The following is an 18,735-nucleotide window of genomic DNA, read 5'->3' on the forward strand; positions in this document are numbered from 1 at the left end:
GAGGTCTATAATATTTCTGTTTATGGCATCGATTTCCTCTCAGTTTAGGCCAATAAAGCAATGATAAAAAAAAGTGACTGCAAATTATTGCGGCTAGCAAAAAAAATGATCGCTCATTTTAATTTGCATAGATAGTAGTCTGGTAACTTGTCCACCCCAGCGTCTTCGGTTGCTAAGCAACGTCAACGTCTTTGGGGGACTATTTCTCTGCTGATCGACACTACGAATGCTGCTAATGAATAAATTGTAAAAAGACACACCATGTGAAGTTATTGTGTTCTTTAAAAATAAAAGTTTATTGATCTTCGAAAGGGTATACTTGCATTATTATGCCATTATCATTATATTAGTGGAAAAACTATAAGCGATATTATCGCTTATCGAAATAATTTCTGGGGCAATTAATCGCCAAGATAAATTTGTTATCGTGACAGGCCTAGTGCATACATCACCTTAACTAGATTACGCAGCTCCTATGGCAGCCATATGCAAATCTCAAACCCCACCTGGTGTGAAGTGAACAACCTCCACCTTAGTCCCGGTACCTGGGCGTAGCCACAGTGGCGTGTGTTACTTTGAGTGAGTGAAGAACGGAGGGAGGACCCCTGTGAAACTGGGCCAACAGGGTGGACCTTTCAACGCCTTAATTAAATGCAGAACATAAATGGGGCGTCTCCATTTGTACAGATTTGTAGACGATGTGTGCGTTTGACGCAAGCAAGCCCACACCCACACGGACAGACGTTTGTGCACGTGACTTGTGGGCTTTGCGTGACAAGAGTGGAGGTTGTATTTGCATTGAAATATACTCCTTTAATAATTTACAAAGTAGACCACACATGAGATTCAGTGTCTCTTGAATGCATGTCTGCTCTTCTTCTCGTCTCGTCCCCACCCCTGACTCTCCTCGCTCTATCTGCCTGTCCTGTGGGCTCCCCGTCGTGTATCACGCATCCAAAGGTCCCTAACCACCCCTAACCAGTGACGGGGTCCACTGCATCTTATCTTTAAGTATACCATCAACCTGTCAGAGTCTCTTCTCTGACCATTCGGAAAAAGACAAGGGGACAGCAGGGGGAGGGCTGGACTGTATGGACTGACAAACCACATGACTTCAGCTATTAGAGGCCGCGGGCTACAGGGAGGTTTAGAATCTACGGCTGCATTCTACTCCACTTAACCTTCGAGCTGATTAGCATGGATTCATTATTCATCTTGCCTGTTTGGTTGTATGTTCCTTTTTAGACTTGTGTCTAAAATGCCCGTTTTCCTTTGATCAACAATGCACGCCAGACCTTGTAACGACGTACACCTTGTTCGACCCATTTCCTTCTGCTTAAGCTCTTTTAAAAGGGATAGCTTCAGATATTCTTGAATGGAGCCTGCCGTATTAAAGTGTAGATCAGACTAGGTACACCTGAGAAATTGATGCAATGTGATATTTGCATCAATTTATTTGCACCTAATTAAAAACGGTATGTTGTGCATTTTGTGACCCACATGATTTGTCTTATTGAGAGGGGAAGTATAGTTCCACTCTGTGTTTTCTTTCAGACTATTTTCAGACGGATCCCCAGAGGACAGCATCATACATATTGCATCTTACTGCCATTTCCCACAGAGGCTATTCTTAAAGGCTCACGAGCAGATATGCCACGCTGCAAATGCAAATCTTTCCCAGTCATTACCAAATAGTGTGGACAAATACATTGACAATTTTTTTTTTATAAAGGCAATAAGATCCTAGCGCCCAACTAGGTAAAGCTGCAATGTAGATTGGATGAAAAGTGAGCAGAATACCACTCCCGAAATCACCAAATCACCTTGTTTATTTCGGCCAGGCTGTTAAGCCAAGCGAGCTGTGCATTTCTTGAGACAAAGACCGACAATTCCCTGAGCATCCTCATCTAGTCTAGTCTACCTCTGCAGCATGCTCTGCGCCCTCTGTTGCTCAGGACCGGATGTTGCCCTCGGCAACCCTAGCTATGGAGGCCAGCCCGCGGCTGCCGGGATTGGCTGATTGTAGCGAGGCGCTAGCCTCCTCATTAGCTCTCTTGGCCCGTCAGTCTGGGATGTAGTCTCTGGCACCTTTTGAACCCATAGGTATATTTCAGGCCCATGTCGAGGCGGCTGCCTCAGCGGTGGTACAGGCACCTGTTTCTCAGCGCTAATGACATCTCAGAATGCAGACAAACGCTGCATGGAGTGTTGACTCATTAGGCCTCCGCTATGGCCACTGAAGAGTCCCAGCGTCTATGTAGATCATTGTGCGAGCTGTGGGTTTGTGGTTGCCTAGGCAATTTGCTGAAGAGATTATTATTGTTGTTGATGTATATGTCGGATCTATATTAGTGTTTAGTGAATAGGGGAGAAGACTCGAGGGCCATGTACACCTGTTTAGATCCCACAGCAATACCACTTGGATGCACTCATCACACGCACATCTGCCGTGCGTAGTCACTTGACCTTGCACATAGGTGAGGAGTCGGTTACCATAGTAACTGCCTGTGTGGTGGGCGCTGGTTGTGGGGAGGGAGGCATCGCTGTTGGTGACGTCAGGCTGATTGATGGGTGCTTTCAAGGCCGACGGAGTGCTCATTCCTCACCGGGGGGTTGAAGGATGTGGGCTCACTGCACCTCATGTGGCACACGTGTAGATCCACGAGTGCCATGAAGCGTAATAAAGTACATCCTCTCTTACGCTGTCGGACGGTATGAATCATGACACGACAGCCCTCTGCAAACCCCAAAGCCAGGTGTTTCTCAACTTGTGACGAACCAGGATTTAGAGTATCGTCATTTAGCCAATACAGCCTAACGTCAGCCAACAAAGCCAACTCGTACTGCTTGATTTAAATGAATATCAGTCCAATTCTGGAAACTGGCTGCCCTGTCATTTTCAGTTTGCCTTCGGGACCTCTGGTCTTTTTGGACCCCTTGAGTAGAGAAAAAAACGTCATGTGATGTACTTGGTAAAATGTAAAAACTATTGAACCAAAGTCTCTTAAGAGGGTGTACTCTTCACTCTTCATGACAACACATTTCCCCTGTCGAGGCAAAAAGCATAGCCCAAGAGACAGGCCAGTGGTCGGACTACAAATCATTTCAGCAGTGCCTGGGTTTCCTACATGTATACAGAATTGCACGCACAAGCAATATTCCAGTGCAGGCTATGGAGACTTGTTGCCGTGAGGAAGCATCGTGCTCACCTTCTTTATATCAAGGTCATCACTCTGGTCCCATTAATTGAATTGACTCACATAAAATAATTGTATGTGGGATAAGGGGGGACAATGGGGAAAACAATGCTTTGTCTCTCACGCTGCGGTTTTATATTGGGTGAAAGTTTTGATGAACATGATTGGAATCCACTGCGATGGGTTCTGGGCACGGTGTGCTGTGGTCTGCAGTGTTTCATGTCTGAATTAGTTTTCCAGGGTCCTTAAAAAGTCTTAAATACAACTTTCTGTCGTATGTCTGGAATTTTCGAAAGGGAGGTATTACATTTGATATGGGACCGAGCGAGTGAAATGTCTCCATAGGTGTATATTTTTTAACCACAATTGTATAAGTGACCAGCGTATCTTTTCTGTACGCTGCCACCAACGTTTTCAATGCGAACGCCATAACTTCCATCGCGTCGGTTCTCGCTTTGCGAACGAAGCGCTTGATCTCCTTTTGAAGGAACTCACAGTAAAGATAGGCTCATATCGTGGTCCAAACCAATCAGAGACAGAGATGGGGCGGGTCTTTGCTTCAAATATCTATACTGAAATTTTTAAACGGTTTCAATAATCATTCTCTGCAGTATCGATACACAAATACCACTGCGCTTTCTCGCTATCTTCTCTCCGACAGCTAGTCAATAGACAGCGCAAACATAACTCCGCCTCCCCTCAACGCCTCATGCCCGCTGCACCGTCAGTCAAAGGACGTCAGAAGGCGTGGCTGACGGATGGGGGAGGTTTCCAGGGTCATCAGAGCCCGAGTAGTGTCAGTGCTTAAATTTGCATACGTGATCTGATTGGATGACGGATCCGTCGCTGCCGAAAATGTTGAAGATTTTTCGGAGCCTTCGTCGCATGGATCCACAATGCATTGCGCGTCCGTCCCCATTCAAAGTCAATGGGGATCAGTCAACGGACGGAGGCAGTGGGCACGAGGCGTACTCTCACTGTACGTCCACACCAGAAGCGAATTGAGCTACCAAATCGCCGGAAGTCTTTCACTTTCTATGGGCAAGAGCGACCAAAGCGACCAACGCTACCCGCGGCCAAAGTTGAGCAACCAGAGCGTCCAAAAAAAGTTGAAAACTGTTGAACTTTATGCAAATTACTATGACGCGTTTCAGCAGCAAAACACTGACAGCCAATCGGAATGTAGACACTCTTCGCTTGCTTGGATCCCAGGGAACACCGGCAGGCACTTTTGAATTGTACGTCATGAGCGACTTGAGCGACCAAAGCGAACAGAAATATTTGCAGCGAAACTTTATTAGCTGTCGCTTCTGGTGTGGACGTACAGTCACTCTTCGGCACTAGTCTCTATTGAGGTCGTAAGTACGCCCCCTCCGATAGACCCCCATGGGACCTCTGAGATCGTAAAACTATGAATGGGATCAATGGAGAGAAAGTAATTATTTTTTGGTCCCAGTCTTTATATGCCCTTTACACATATGTTTGTGGATTCGAATTATAATTTTTTATACAAAGAGAACCAAAAAAAATCACGAGGAAGTTTGATGTTAGGTTTTGTGTGAGGCCGTTTTGAACTACAGCCCTTCGCTGCTCTCGACGCGAATTATACGTCACCACCACTCTTGTACAGACATGGCGATCTCTTTGCTCCACTTCACCACTCTTTTCCAAGGGGAGGATAACGGCATCGAAAGAGGTGAAAACCATTATAAATCGGGGCATGTGTTCTCATTGTGTTTTCTCTACAGCCTTTAACTGAACAATTGCACAATAAACGGTCAAACTCTCTTTATTTTTTTCTTATTTTTCTTATTTATGTGTAATCCAAGGCATTTGATTACTGGGATCAGAAAATAATACATTTCTAGCATACAATACATTGACTCCCATTAAAATTCTCCTCGCCCAGAGGTCCCATGAGGGGTCTACCGGAAGGGGCGTTTTTACGAGCTCTATGTGACGGTGTCCGCGACCGCTTTAGGTAGTCAAGTCAAGTCACTTTTATTTATATCGCACATTTAAAAACAACAGGAGTTGACCCAAAGCGCTTTACAATTGCAGAAATCAGGGTTGGGCAGGACAGTTGTTGAAAGGGGCCCAGGAATACACAGGTCTTGACTAAAAAAGCTGATTCTAGCTTTCTACTTATAAAATAAGTAGAAAGAGAGCAATAAAAATAGTAAGAACAGGGTTAAGGGTGTTAAGGGTTGTTAGAAGCAAGAGTGAAAAGGTATGTCTTTAAATTAGACTTAAAACTGGCAAGGGTGGTAGACGACTTGATGTGGGGTGGAAGGGGATTCCAAATGTTTGGGCCAGCAACAGAGAATGCCCGGTCACCTTTCGTTTTAAGACGTGTACGGGGGACAGATGGGAGCTGTTTTGTGGATGATCGGGTCGACCTTGAGGTGGAATGTGGGGAAAGCATTTCAGCAATATAAGGGGGGGCTGAGCCATTAAGAGCTTTAAAAACTGAGTAAAATCTTAAAATCAATTCTAAATTTGACAGGTAGCCAGTGCAGCTGAGCCAGGACTGGTGTGATGTGCTCTCTTTTTAGTGCCAGTGAGCATTCTGAATGCTAGAGGTAGAGAAAGAAAACGGCAGGAGTGCTGTTTAGAAATACTTTGGATTTGAGGCAAATTACCCAGGAAAGTCAAAAGACGCATGTAAACCCATATGCAAGAAAAAGGTTTTAGGTTTCATAACTGTGCACATGCACAGCAATAGCGATATTTTTCACGAAATTTGACATGCACAAACTATACATTATATGAAAGCTGAGCCTCCACTGATTCCAACAGTCCAATTCGTATCACTCTGACTAAAACTCGCAAATTACAATTCAAGAGCCAACTTTTTTTCTATAACAACCAAAAATGTTTTTTAATTGTTAATGTCTTAACTTTGTTGTCTTTGTCCTCAAAGTTGAGGACATGGAACCACCATAAACGGATAATCCATTTTCTGAGCCCAATTTCGCCACTAAACATGTTGTTTACAAACAATGAGAAGGGTTCTGAGGAAATGGGTAACTTGCCTTCATCAGAACACATGTTCTTCAGCGCTATCTGGTGGCCATATGGTGTTATGTGTGTTTGGCCTGATGTCATTCAATTATATTTGCCCTGGACTTTCAAAAGAGGGGTCAACTGTCAAAAATACTTTGAGACATGACATGTACGGTCTCAGTTCAGTGAAGCACTTTAAACAGTAGCACTTTTTATTTGGAAATGTTCGTTTTGCTTAAAAGGTTTTGGTATGTTCAATTTCCTTTCAGTGTAGCACTTTAAACACTTTCTTTCTTTTGGTGTTCATTTTGAGGTGATTTGAAAGGGGGGAAGGATCGCCCTCTACATTAGGTCTAGGTCTTATAGTTTCAATTTCTCAAATGATACCGGCTGCGGTTGTTCAGCTGGTGCCGTTTATTGCTTATTTTTCTAAATGTTTCAAGGTGCTTGCTCCAGTAACTCAGTCTTCTCCTTGCTGCTACAGTGGCAACTGCAGGCCCAAAACACAAGACCTGGTTTATCGAAGCACATTGCATGTTTGCATGTCTAACAGGTGACATTAATGCACCATGTTGTTCAACAAACGTGAGCATTCTTCTAAAAGTTAGTATGAAAGTTTTAAGTTGCCTTATTTAACTTGTTTTGCCGTGGTACAGTCTTAATTTTTGAAAAGGTCTTAAAACTCTTTAGTGTGTGTGTGTGTGTGTGTGTGTGTGTGTGTGTGTGTGTGTGTGTGTGTGTGTGTGTGATCTTGTTGAAGTCAAGCCGTTCGTGTATTGCGGCACCAGGGGTCTCTAGACGTCATCATATGACAAGTAAGTCATTCATGACAAATGTGTCATTGACTTTAACCTTCTCCCTATCTCTCTCTCTAGCGGAGCCCCTCCCCCTCATGGACCTATGCAGGCGAGTGGCCCGGCTGGCGCTAGGCAGGGAGCGCATCCATCACATCGACACACTCCCCCTGCCACAGACTCTCAAGAACTACCTCCAGTACCAGTGACCCTGCGAACAGACTCTGACCACATCAGGCGGAGGGAGGGGGCTGTGGGTCCTCCAAGAGGACCTTCTCACGGCCACCAGACACGGACTATGCTTAGGACAATGAGGAGCCGGTGGAGATGGTATCAGAGAAGGCCTACTGCTGCAAGGGCTTTTGTTTACATTGTAGGCGGGGTGGGTTTTTAGGATGTTTATAATCAAACTTTTAATAATTTCTTTATTTTTTCTGCTGACTGGACAGATTTAAGGAGTTGAGATTAAAGTGTGACGGGTAAGAGCAATGGAGAATATGGAAATCAGGCCAACAGACTCTAAAACTGTCAAAGAAAACATTTTAAGGACCGTTTTGATGAGCTTTTCTTGGGAGAGGGACAGCGTGTGGGCTGATGCGCGATGGGCCAGTCTCTAAATTTGTTCTGTACACACTCTGCCAAGGCTCCCCCCAACACACACCCAATCAGTGTGTGCACACTTGGCTTCAACCGAAGCACGTTGGTATTTATAATATCCTATTTCGGGAGTTGTTTGCGTTCGATAACATCCAAACGACAAAGTAGAGTCGAAGAGGAACAGCTCTCTTGCATGCCATTTACCAAGTTCCACCCAAGCTTACGGGTGGTGCATCAATAGACGTCCATTACCAGAGATAGTCCGCGCTATCTCTGGTAGTTTGTGCCTGAGTCAGTGGCTCTCTCTCGGTGCATTTCAAGCATCCGTCCGTCACAGCGGTCGGAGGGCCTGTGGTGTCAAATGGACGGCTCTCCTTAGCGGGGTGAGATTGATCTGGGTCTGCCTTGATCGCTTAGGTGCCTGACTATGAGATTCTTTGAATGAAGCACACACAAATGTTTTCAGATGGTTATTTTCTCCATGTTTTTTATGCTTTGTTTATTCTTCCTTTCCTGCTTTTGGCTTTTATTTTTTTATCTTGTAATAAATTCTGGTCTAATTTTATGATCTTGTTTATTTTTCTTATTTGATTTATTTTTTGTTGAGATTTTAGATTTATCTGCAGAAAGCAAAGTGAGTCCCGGAAGGCTCATGTGGGTCTTAAAGTCTGTGGAATGTGGTGCAATCAGCATCTGTTAAATGTGAATAAAAACAAAAGTCAACGTCTAGCTGTTTCTGTTTTAATCTAACGTGTGTTAAACTGTCCTACCATACCACGCTTCCAAGACAAACTAAACAAAGCGCCATCTCACTGGCACAGATGCCGAAGCGGCTTTTTCCATTTTGGCATTTAGTCAAGCTTCCTGATAAAGTATTTGACAGAGCTAAGCTTGTTATGTGATCAAAGTTTGTAGGCAGGCGTTACTTTCCATTGCGCTGCAGACCTCCACCTATCCACCCCTACCCCCCCCCCCCCCCACCCATTTTTCCAGTGGACCAGTGTTGATCATATCGCCGTGCTCTGCTTTCAGATGAATGAAAGATCAAGAAGTGTCTGTAATGGCAGCAACAGTGTCCTTCAGATGATTTCAAATGCTTAAGAGAAGGATATTGATTGTAATTGCAGTTCTAAACACTTGGATGATCGATGTCATCCATGTTGCCTCACACAATCCAGGCGTAAGTACTTTTCATTAGAAATATATTTGCGCCACCGACTTGAGACGGGGAGAAGCGGTGTCTCGATTGCTGCTTGTATTCTTGAAGTTTTAATGAATCAAGTAGCAGCTCTTTCAAATGGATTGAAATTATTTTTTGAGACCTTGATCTGAGGCGGCCTGCTTGTTAGCTGGGAAGCCGCCTCTGCACCGGACAGTATCAGTTAAACTCTGGCTTTGATCCATCATGTGTTCCATTCTTCCTTTGAAAGTGATGGAACCCATTGCCATTTCCGCTTACCTTTTCAGTTTGAACCTCTTCATCACTAGGCCAATTTCTTTGAGTTATTTCCTGAAAATAATATTCCCAAAGTAATTGGTGTATCTCCACAACTGTGAGTAATGTCTAATAATATTTAATATCCAAAAGAAAGAACATCTGAGATTGTTACGTAAGTGAAACATGTGGATACTGCTTGGTTAGTGAATAAAGCTAGAACACGGCATAACCCTAGATTTTAGATTGAAAATAGTGCATAATCATTGTGCTAGTAGTGCTTGGGGAAAACCCAATGAGGTGGCATTGTTACTCCACGGCCATCTTAAGTATTGATATAAATTATGAACTCAGAGCCATTATACACAATACAAAAATTGACATTCATTCAGCACATTCATCAACTCATGTAAAACGGTTCTTATTCCAACAACATTTCAAAGTTAAAAAGAAATAGTAATGCTCAGGTATTCTAACTGTGGGCCCTCCTATGTCTGCTACCTTAACCTCCCCTACCGTGGACTGCTTGAGGAAACGTGTTCCTGATGGGCGCTGGTGGAGCCATGACGAGAGCCGGTGCAGCGTCAGAGGTTGGCCCTTCTGTCTCCTGTGTGTTACATCATGATCTTTATCAGCTGAGCTGAAAGCAAACACGTGTGTTTACCGACAGATGGCTGCAGCATTAATGTACGAAATAAAAAGTAACAGTAACTAGGGCAACAGCAATTTGTGAGCGGTGCTTTTTGAAGTCTTGCATCGTGTGCCTACTGTGCGCTTTCTCTGCCTTCTGAAGGAGACTATGGAAGAGGGAAATAATTGTAACAATTTTCCCCGAGGTTGACACTGTATGAGTTAAACACGATACCGCCTCGTACCTTCTATAGGTATCAGTGACACGCACTATGCCAGGGGGTCTCCGCCACATCCACACACGCTTTCCGTGCATATAAGCGCACCCTCAATCTGCCTCTAAACACACACACCTTGCACCCTGACAAACAAGACGCTCGATTTCGGTAATTTGTTCTTTCAATGACTTATTCAATGTTTTTTATTCATTGCTTTTCCTTCTCTGAATGATGTATGAACATGTGATTCTGCTGAACGAGACAGTACAGAGATGATGGGAGTTGCCCAAATAAGTTGGGTTGGGGCACTTTTAAAATGTTGAAAGGGTTGACCGCGCCAAACTCTCCATTGAGGTCCTTGCTTATATTCTCAGTTCTGTCTGGACCTCCCGCGTGCTGTCTCAACCTTTCCCAAATGTCACCCACTGCCCATTAGGCAGAAACAAAGCATGATACTTCAAGCCTGCATCTACATTGAGATGTATAACCTGTCACACATACACACACACATCTTCACAAGGAACTACAAATCACCTTTTAGCTTAGACTATGCTGCTATGTATGAGGTGTGTTTTTGTATGTGTGTTTGTGTGGGCGTTTGTACCTAATATTATTTTCAGAAATGCAACAAAATATTTATATCCAAGAAGAAATAGTGCCAGTGTCAGTCGTTGTTTTCTACTCAAATGTGTACTCAAATACACATATATTACTGTGGCATTCCATACACATTTGATTATGCATTGTATTCCCTGTATTATTAGAATGGAGCAGTCTTGTTGTTTCACCTGACGTTCTGCCACCATCTCCTGGTTGATAGCAGCTATTGCAGGAGAGAGGGGAACGCTGGTGTTTGGATTTGCATCGAAAGTGGTGATTACATTGAAGTGGATAGCTGTGCCCTTGACACTGAAGTGCTAGGGTCATGCCGGCCATCATGGGTGTATGGATTACATAATCCTTCCACGATGTGAAACAGCTGGGCCACACTGGATATGGAATCCCATCCGTAAGGGTTCATCTCTCAGAAGCAGAAGCTGAGGTTCAAACGGACCATTGTAAAAGTGTGCTCCTGTTTGCTTATTGATAAATTGTATTTTAACAATATATGAATTTGTGTAACTTTATACACAAATTAACTTAACTCCTAGTAAATAATATTTGAATGTATTTTTTGCGAGCGAGAGAGAAAGCGAACGAGATTTTTGGAGAGAGAGAGAGAGAGAGAGAGAGAGAGAGAGAGAGAGAGAGAGAGAGAGAGAGAGAGAGAGAGAGAGAGAGAGAGAGAGAGAGAGAGAGAGAGAGAGAGAGAGAGAGAGAGAGAGAGAGAGAGAGAGAGAGAGAGAGAGAGAGAGAGAGAGAGAGAGAGAGAGAGAGAGAGAGAGAGAGAGAGAGAGAGAGAGAGAGAGAGAGAGAGAGAATTACATCCAAACAAACACTGGCCAGGAGGGGGCGTTAATACAACGTTCAATTGGACGTCAACCACCTAAAAACCAAGACCTGCAGAAAAACAGAATGTACTCGCGGGATCTGGATGGTCTCATGAGGCTACATATTTCTCAGACATTAGGTACATTTTACAGTTATCGGTTGCGACAGTAAAATATTAAATAATGTGTTCCCTCATTAACGATCATGCACCTACGTGTTATTTCAGGAAAGCTGATTTTCAGCATCCCCGCCTATTGTGTGTGTGTGTGTGTGTGTGTGTGTGTGTGTGTGTGTGTGTGTGTGTGTGTGTGTGTGTGTGTGTGTGTGTGTGTGTGTGTGTGTGTATGTGTGTGTGTGTGTGTGTGTGTGTGTGTGTGTGTGTGTGTGTGCGTGCGTGCATATGTATGTAAAAAAAACATATCTATGTCTTGATAATGATATTGTGACACAAAGATAATTTAGATCTGACTTTACAAAGACCATTTATATACGGTACTAGTCGAAACACACCAGGCTGGGATATATGTGGAAATTGTGGAGTTGACCAAACAAACATCTAAAGGAATACTAGACCCTTAACAACTCACTTTGTAGAGAAGAACTCAGGAAGATAAAACAGTGTTTGCGACCCTGTGATGACCACCACAGGTCTACGAGACAGTGTGAAAGACAAACTGAAGCCCTCTTTATCTTTTGAATCCTCCATTTCATCTTTGCTAGGTATATTGATTCACCAACGAGCGACAAGCCCATCTATGTAGTACAAACCAATATCTCACTCGCTGTCATGGCTGTTGGTTTCATTCTCAAGTTCCTCCTCCGCTCCCTCTACCTCTTTCTGAAAAGTTTGCAGAAGTCATCAAGTTTGGTTGGTTGGAGATAATTGTTTCACAGCACTTGTAGCGCAGAGATTATTGTCGTCTGGTTGCCTGCGCAATAATAGGCCTACTCTTGCACTTGGTCCATAATTAATTGCTTCTTACTGCTGTTGTGACAGATAAGCCTCAAACTGAAATTAGATGTGTTCATACAGTGGTGTTTGAGAGGTTTACATATAGATTACTCCACAGATGCTGCGCGCTGTCACAAGACTTCAACACTATAAAGTATAACTGACAATGGCTATATTTAACTAAAGGTAAATATTTTCCGTCTCTTTGATTGGTCTTTGGCTGTATCTCTAAGGCAATATGGTGTTTTTTATGGAACAGAGCAATTGCTCAGGTCAGCTTCATGTACACTAGAAGGCGGGGGAGTTACAGAGACGAGATCCGGCCGCTTCTTTACCCACGTCATCTCCCACAGATCATTTTTGCACTTTGGACACTAATGTATAATATAAAGTGTTATGTGATGCATGTTAAGATTTTTGCATCAGTGAACCGATTCTGAGAATTGTCTATTGAAGACACCAGAATAGCTATGATGTCGACTGCTCCAAACGCCAGGCTGGCAAAATGAACTCAAAGAAAATCGATTTCCCTGATTAATTATACAAAAACAAATGATTGAGTCATCCACTCGTAAAGATTGCTGATGATCGTCAAAGCAGACAATACTGGACAGAGTCAATAGCAATGCCCACACTGTCAGTGACATGCTGAGCGGCAATTATTTTCTAGCTTATGTGTACAATATGCTAATGAGGTCATCATGAGGATTTCATGTGACTTTAGGAGTCACCTTGTGGGCGCATTCATCCGTTAACATGGCACTGCTGTAGCTGCTCTGGCCTGTTGGTCATGCATAAGCCGCATCCAACAGCTGCTGTATGTATGTTGGTGTATCTCTGTGTTATTAGGTACAATTATTATAGTGCATAGTATGATTGTGCATATACCTTAATCCAACTGCACCATCATGCAGGGTGCTGTAGAATAATATGTCATTACTCTATATATTGAGCATCAAAATCATTTAGGAATTATTTAATTCAATATATTTGAATTAGAATTTTCTCTTCTGTGTGTCAAGTCAAGTAAAATGTATTCTAGAGCACTTAAACACCGTCCCAAATTCTCCACAGGCCACTTGTTATGACACCCCCCTAACCCTAGCCCCCGAAAGGGCAAGGAAGAAAAGACGAAAACAGAAGAGGGGTCCTCCTTCCAGAGATGGTTAGGACTGCAATGCGTGTGAAAATGGAACGACATAATGGTAGCACAACAAGAACCACTGTTTAAATGAAGGTACAATTCTAGAAATTAGCAATGTCCCTGGTGGTATATAGTTGCAGGTGCAGGTCTTCAAACAGACATCAATAGTTAGATTCGCCACGGCGGAGGAGCAAGCAAGTAACATCTCTAATCCAGTACCTATTGGAAGCAGGGGAAGGCTTGGGATTTCAAACAAGTTGATTAAGTTGGAAAGAGCTGAGGGACACACACTGGGAAAGTAAAGAACAAGGTTTCATGTCTGTATTTCAATTCATCAGGAGAGTCAGCCCCCCTGGTTACAGGGGGCAAACAGGGCGCCCGATTAGAGAACACTGTTTCCTAACTTTCGTAATTTAAAGGAGGGCAGCTCCTGAAGGATTGTATTTAAAAATGTATAGTTGTGTTTTTGACTTTAGTCATATCTGAATAAGGGGGATTATTTATAAACTTGGATGAAATGTTAATTGACTTAACATATACAAAGATTTTTTGCATAATAACTAGAGCTGTCAAGCGATTAAAATATTGAATCGTGATTAATCGCATTAATGTCATAGTTAACTCTAATTAATCGCGATTAATCGCAAATAATTTTTCTATGCTAAATATCCCTTGATTTTTTTGTCCGATAATCCTTCTCATTTTAATTCCCTTATCAACATGGTGAAGTGTATCGGCTTGCCTTGTGCAAATGATTTTTTATTGATAACAACATTGGCATATACACTGATCAAAACAGGACGATACAAAAAAAGAGCCTATAGTGCAATTAAACGACTGCTTTGAACAAATGTCATTTGAACATAGCAGTCAGGCTACTGCTTCTTTGTTTTGAGCCAAAGAAAAAAAAAAAAAAAAATAATAATTGCGTTAATCGCGCGATAAAATTTTTAACACCGTTAAATTTGGTTTGCGTTAACGCCGTTAATAACGCGTTTAACTGACAGCTCTAATAATAACACATTAGAGCAGAGAATAGGATGAATGAAGAAGTATGGCCACAATGATTGTAAAAGTGAATCTGGTGTATTCTATCATATCTCTTTGAGGGGATCCAAATCCGAGAACAGTTGATGCCAACATAATGTTCAAGAAGATCAAGGAGAATGCATTGGGGCTGAGATCAAGCAGCCCCAGGGAGCAGGGAGCCTGCATGCTGTCCGGTGGGAGGGACAAGGAGTTAGGCCCAAGGACTTGCAGGTAAACAGTTCAAAAATCTGTTACTTCATCCTACCCTACAAACTATAAACAAATAATATGACTAGAAATGAGAGTGTAAATATATGCAAAAATGGGTCCAAAATAAACAGAGGTTAAGACGCTACAAAGCAGTTTTAATGAACCCTAAATCACATCAGAACTGAGCAACATCTACAGACAAATAAAAGAAAACCTTCCTTCCAGGGAACATGAGGGAGCCATATGGTTGCCTCTGTGCTTGCTGACGTAACCACTCTCAGGGTGCTGCAAAGAGCACGGTGCAGATCCGAGTTCCCTGACGAGCTTCTTGCCTACCAATCTCTTCTCTCCCCTCACTCTGCCTCTCTATCTGCAGCTAAAACCTCCTTCTTTCAATCTCAAATTCGATCCTCCTTTCCCAATCCTAAAAAAAAACATTTTTCTATCTTCTCCACCCTCCGTAATCCCCCCGCTGCTCCTCCTCCCTTCTACCGACTGATTTTTTTAACTACTTTGTCAAAAAGATAGATGACATACGCTCCTCATTCCCCAAGCCACCTGCTGTCCCCATCTGTCTTATCGTCAGAGCTTCATCTCTCAGATTCTCACTTCCTTTCCATCTCTCAATCCCAATGAGGCATTGGGAGTGAGAGGTATCCCTGGTCCCTTCCCACTGCCCAACAACCTGCCCTCTCTGCCCTACCCCTACCCTAACCTTACCCTAGCCCTCTCTACCCTAACCTTACCCCAGCCCTCTCTACCCTAATCCTACTCCAGCCCTCTCTACCCTAACCCTACCCTAGCCCTCCCTACCCTAACCCTACCCTAGCCCCCTCTACCCTAACCCTACCCTAGCCCTCTCTACCCTAACCCTACCCTAGCCCTCCCTACCCTAACTCTACCCTAGCCCCCTCTACCCTAACCCTACCCTAACCCTAGCCCTCTCTACCCTAACCCTACCCTAGCCCCCTCTACCCTAACCCTACCCTAACCCTACCCTAACCCTACCCCTCTCTACCCTAACCCTACCCTAGCCCCCTCTACCCTAACCCTACCCTAACCTTACCCTAGCCCTCTCTACCCTAACCTTACCTTAGCCCTCTCTACCCTAACCCTACCCTAGCCCTCTCTACCCTAACCCTATCCTAGCCCTCTCTACCCTAACCCTACCCTAGCCCTCTCTACCCTAACCCTACCCTAGCCCTCCCTACCCTAACCCTACCCTAGCCCTCTCTACCCTAACCCTACCCTAGCCCTCCCTACCCTAACCCTACCCTAGCCCTCTCTACCCTAACCCTACCCTAGCCCTCCCTACCCTAACCCTACCCTAGCCCTCCCTACCCTTACCCTACCTTCTTCAGTCTATTGCCCCTGACCTTCTAACTTCCCTGTGTTTCTTTTATCTCTTAAAGAAACACACACTCAACCCATCTGATGTAAAGAGCTCCTTGCCGGTCTCTCTTTTACCATTTATACCTGAGCATGCAGTCTTTCTCCAACTCTCTGCAAGACTCCACCAGAACATTGACCCTCACTAGTCCAACTTCAAGGAGACTGAGACTGCTCTCCTTGTCGTCACATAAATACTTCACACTGATATCACCACCTTCCTCTCTTTCAGCAGCCTGTGATACAGTGAACCACCAGATCCTCTTCTCCACTCTCCAGGAACTGGGAATCTCTGGCTCTGCACTCAACCTGTTCACATCCTACCTCACGGTCAGCATTTACAGGGAAAGCTGTGCCGCTAACAGATCATCGTACATCTATGATATAGTGTGACGATACTAGGTGTGATGCCACACAGAGGGGGCGGTGTTGAGGTGCTCATCACAGGTAAGTAGCAACAGCTGAGGGGGGCAGGGGTCTCTCAGAGTTTGAGACTGAGGCCCCGTCCACACGAAGCCGATTTCATGGCGAAACCGCAAAGGTCTTGTACGGTTCGGCCTTCCGTCCACACGAAGCCGGCGAATCCGCTGACCGAAACCGTAAACTTCTGAAACCACCCTCGGAGGTGGTTTCAAATCTACCCGGTTTCGTTTTGGATTCGTGTGGACGCCTGAAACCGACTGAAACCGTAAACCATGACGTCATCGCCCCACCCCTCGACCCTCTAGCCAATGACTGTTAAGCCCGCGGAGTCTCAGAACTCACAACAACAAGGATTTATGTTGCAGAAGCAGCGCCCCTTATGGGCCAGGCATGTGTACTACAGCGTTTCTACAGATCTACCCGGTTTCGCTTGGCTTCGTCTTTACGGAGATACTGCGAAACCGGATAGATCGAAACCGTAACGGTTTCGCCTGTTTCGGCTTCGTGTGGACGGGGCCTGAGTGGAGAGTGCCTGGTTTCAGCAGGTGAGTTCTGGTGAACGGAAGTAACCCGATGGACACACGTTTTGGCGACTTCGAGGAGAGAACCTTTTTTGAATTTTTGTATACATGGTGGAATTGAAAGACGCTGGCTGGTCACCTGGATACGAGGTGCCGGTGCAGCAGAACACAGAGCTGTTTGCCTACGGTGGCTGTGGACCAGTGGTGAGTACCTCGCACCCAACCCTTGGAATGCACTCACCTTGGGAAAGATTAGGAAGAATACTCAAGTTCAGCACACCACGCTGGGAAAGACATCGGTTACGGGCTGTCTACCCAGGTTAATGAGTGTGGCAGGTCGGCATGGTAACATATAGTCAAACCCTACACCCGAGCCCGTCCACTATGATCGATAACTGCCAAACTTCTTGCTACTCCCTCACTACTTGACAATCTGACCTCAGGACAGCTGAATTCGTACCCATCTTCTGGCGCAGACTGAAGCCTGTATTTTCAGACTGCGTCTTTGTGAATGAAAAGGAAAAAAATAAACCCAGTCTCTATCTTGTTTCTAAATGGTAGCTTTATTAAACTTTTTGAAGGTGTTTGTACTTAAACATTTATCTTCATGGTTGAATGCACTGACTTAAGCGTCGTAGGTAGGCATAGTTTAGACCAAAATGGACAAATGAGGGGAGGAGGATAAACAATAAAACTAATAAAAATATCCTATACTAATTATTTTGATATATATTCATCTAACTTTTTTTTTGTGACTTTTGATCTATGAATATAGAATTTGCGTTTGCCATTCCTCTCTCCGCGTACATACCCTTGCAGCCTACCATCACAGACACTTCAGCATAGGGCCCATAGCAGCTGTAGTTAGTAGATAGAACGTTTCTGGAAGTGCATCATATGGTTTCTAGTGAAATCCCTTTACACGATGTCTGGCGTTATTAATCTAATATTATCGTAAGTAGGCCTATTAGTTTAAATAATAATCAGTCATTTATGTAGAGCATACAGCCAGACATCTGGTTGCGTTGCTCACCTGTTGCGGTCGCCCGAGCGTGTACAGGCCTTTAGAAGCCTTCCCATCAGGGTGGCGTTCAGACTAATTCACACAAGCAAGAGACACACGACTATAGATTCTAAAACAAGTTTTTATTGGTCCATTTACAGAAAGTGCTGTAGTGACCATTCAAAAGGAAATCAGACCAAAGAGTCCAGAAAAATAACAAATAAATAAATAAAAAAGGTTTTACACATTGTACAAGATTGTTTATCTTTTTGTAATCTTCTATTTTTCACCCTTCTCCTCTTCTAAAAACGAACGGCAGACAACATTAGGAATCGGGTCGATGCAAAGTCATGTCCACCAAAAGGAATCGTGGGGGTTTGGGTAGGGGGTGACCACACAAGAACAAAGTGTCACAGAGTATATGAGGTGGTGGAGGTGGAGGGGGGGGGGGGCACTCCTAAACAACACATGGGAATCTGCTGAGAGCAGACAAAGCTATACACAAAGGACCTTCCTGCTACACCCAAGGAACAGCTAAACCTTTCAACAAATGACCGCACTACGCCGTCGGTCACTCAAAGCCTCCATTGTTCCCCAGCGGTGGATCTGTTACCTGGTGAACAATGAGCGGGACCTGCCTACGGAACAGCCTAATCTCTTTAAGTAATGCCCTTCTCGGACACGAAGACAGAGGATTTTTGGATTGGATTCTTTTGGCGATGTTGCTCAATGCAGGCGCCATCAAATGTAGTTACA

The 18,735-nt window shown here is 44.1% G+C and overlaps 1 protein-coding gene and 1 long non-coding RNA gene across 5 annotated transcripts in view; both read left to right on the plus strand.

Moving 5' to 3' along the window:
* LOC130405571 (SPRY domain-containing SOCS box protein 4-like) overlaps window positions 1-8,394 on the plus strand; it is a 45,980-nt gene extending 37,586 nt beyond the window's left edge. For both annotated transcript variants that reach the window (XM_056610741.1, XM_056610740.1), the window contains one exon: window positions 7,079-8,394. In XM_056610741.1, the coding sequence (XP_056466716.1) occupies window positions 7,079-7,206 (128 nt within the window). In that variant the 3' untranslated portion in view covers window positions 7,207-8,394. The remainder of the gene's footprint in view (window positions 1-7,078) is intronic.
* Window positions 8,395-8,627: 233 nt separating this feature from the next.
* LOC130406688 (uncharacterized) lies at window positions 8,628-18,310 on the plus strand. 3 transcript variants are annotated; one of them, XR_008904494.1, is made up of 4 exons: window positions 8,628-9,619; window positions 13,335-13,497; window positions 14,514-14,664; window positions 16,265-18,310. It is a non-coding gene; the product is annotated as an uncharacterized LOC130406688 (long non-coding RNA). The 3 variants fall into 3 exon arrangements; XR_008904492.1 differs by having other exon boundaries at window positions 13,335-14,664; XR_008904493.1 differs by having other exon boundaries at window positions 13,335-14,664; window positions 16,268-18,310.
* Window positions 18,311-18,735: the final 425 nt, after the last annotated feature.

Source organism: Gadus chalcogrammus, chromosome 16 (genome assembly GCF_026213295.1).
Source record: "Gadus chalcogrammus isolate NIFS_2021 chromosome 16, NIFS_Gcha_1.0, whole genome shotgun sequence".
Classification (NCBI taxonomy): Eukaryota; Metazoa; Chordata; class Actinopteri; order Gadiformes; family Gadidae; genus Gadus; species Gadus chalcogrammus.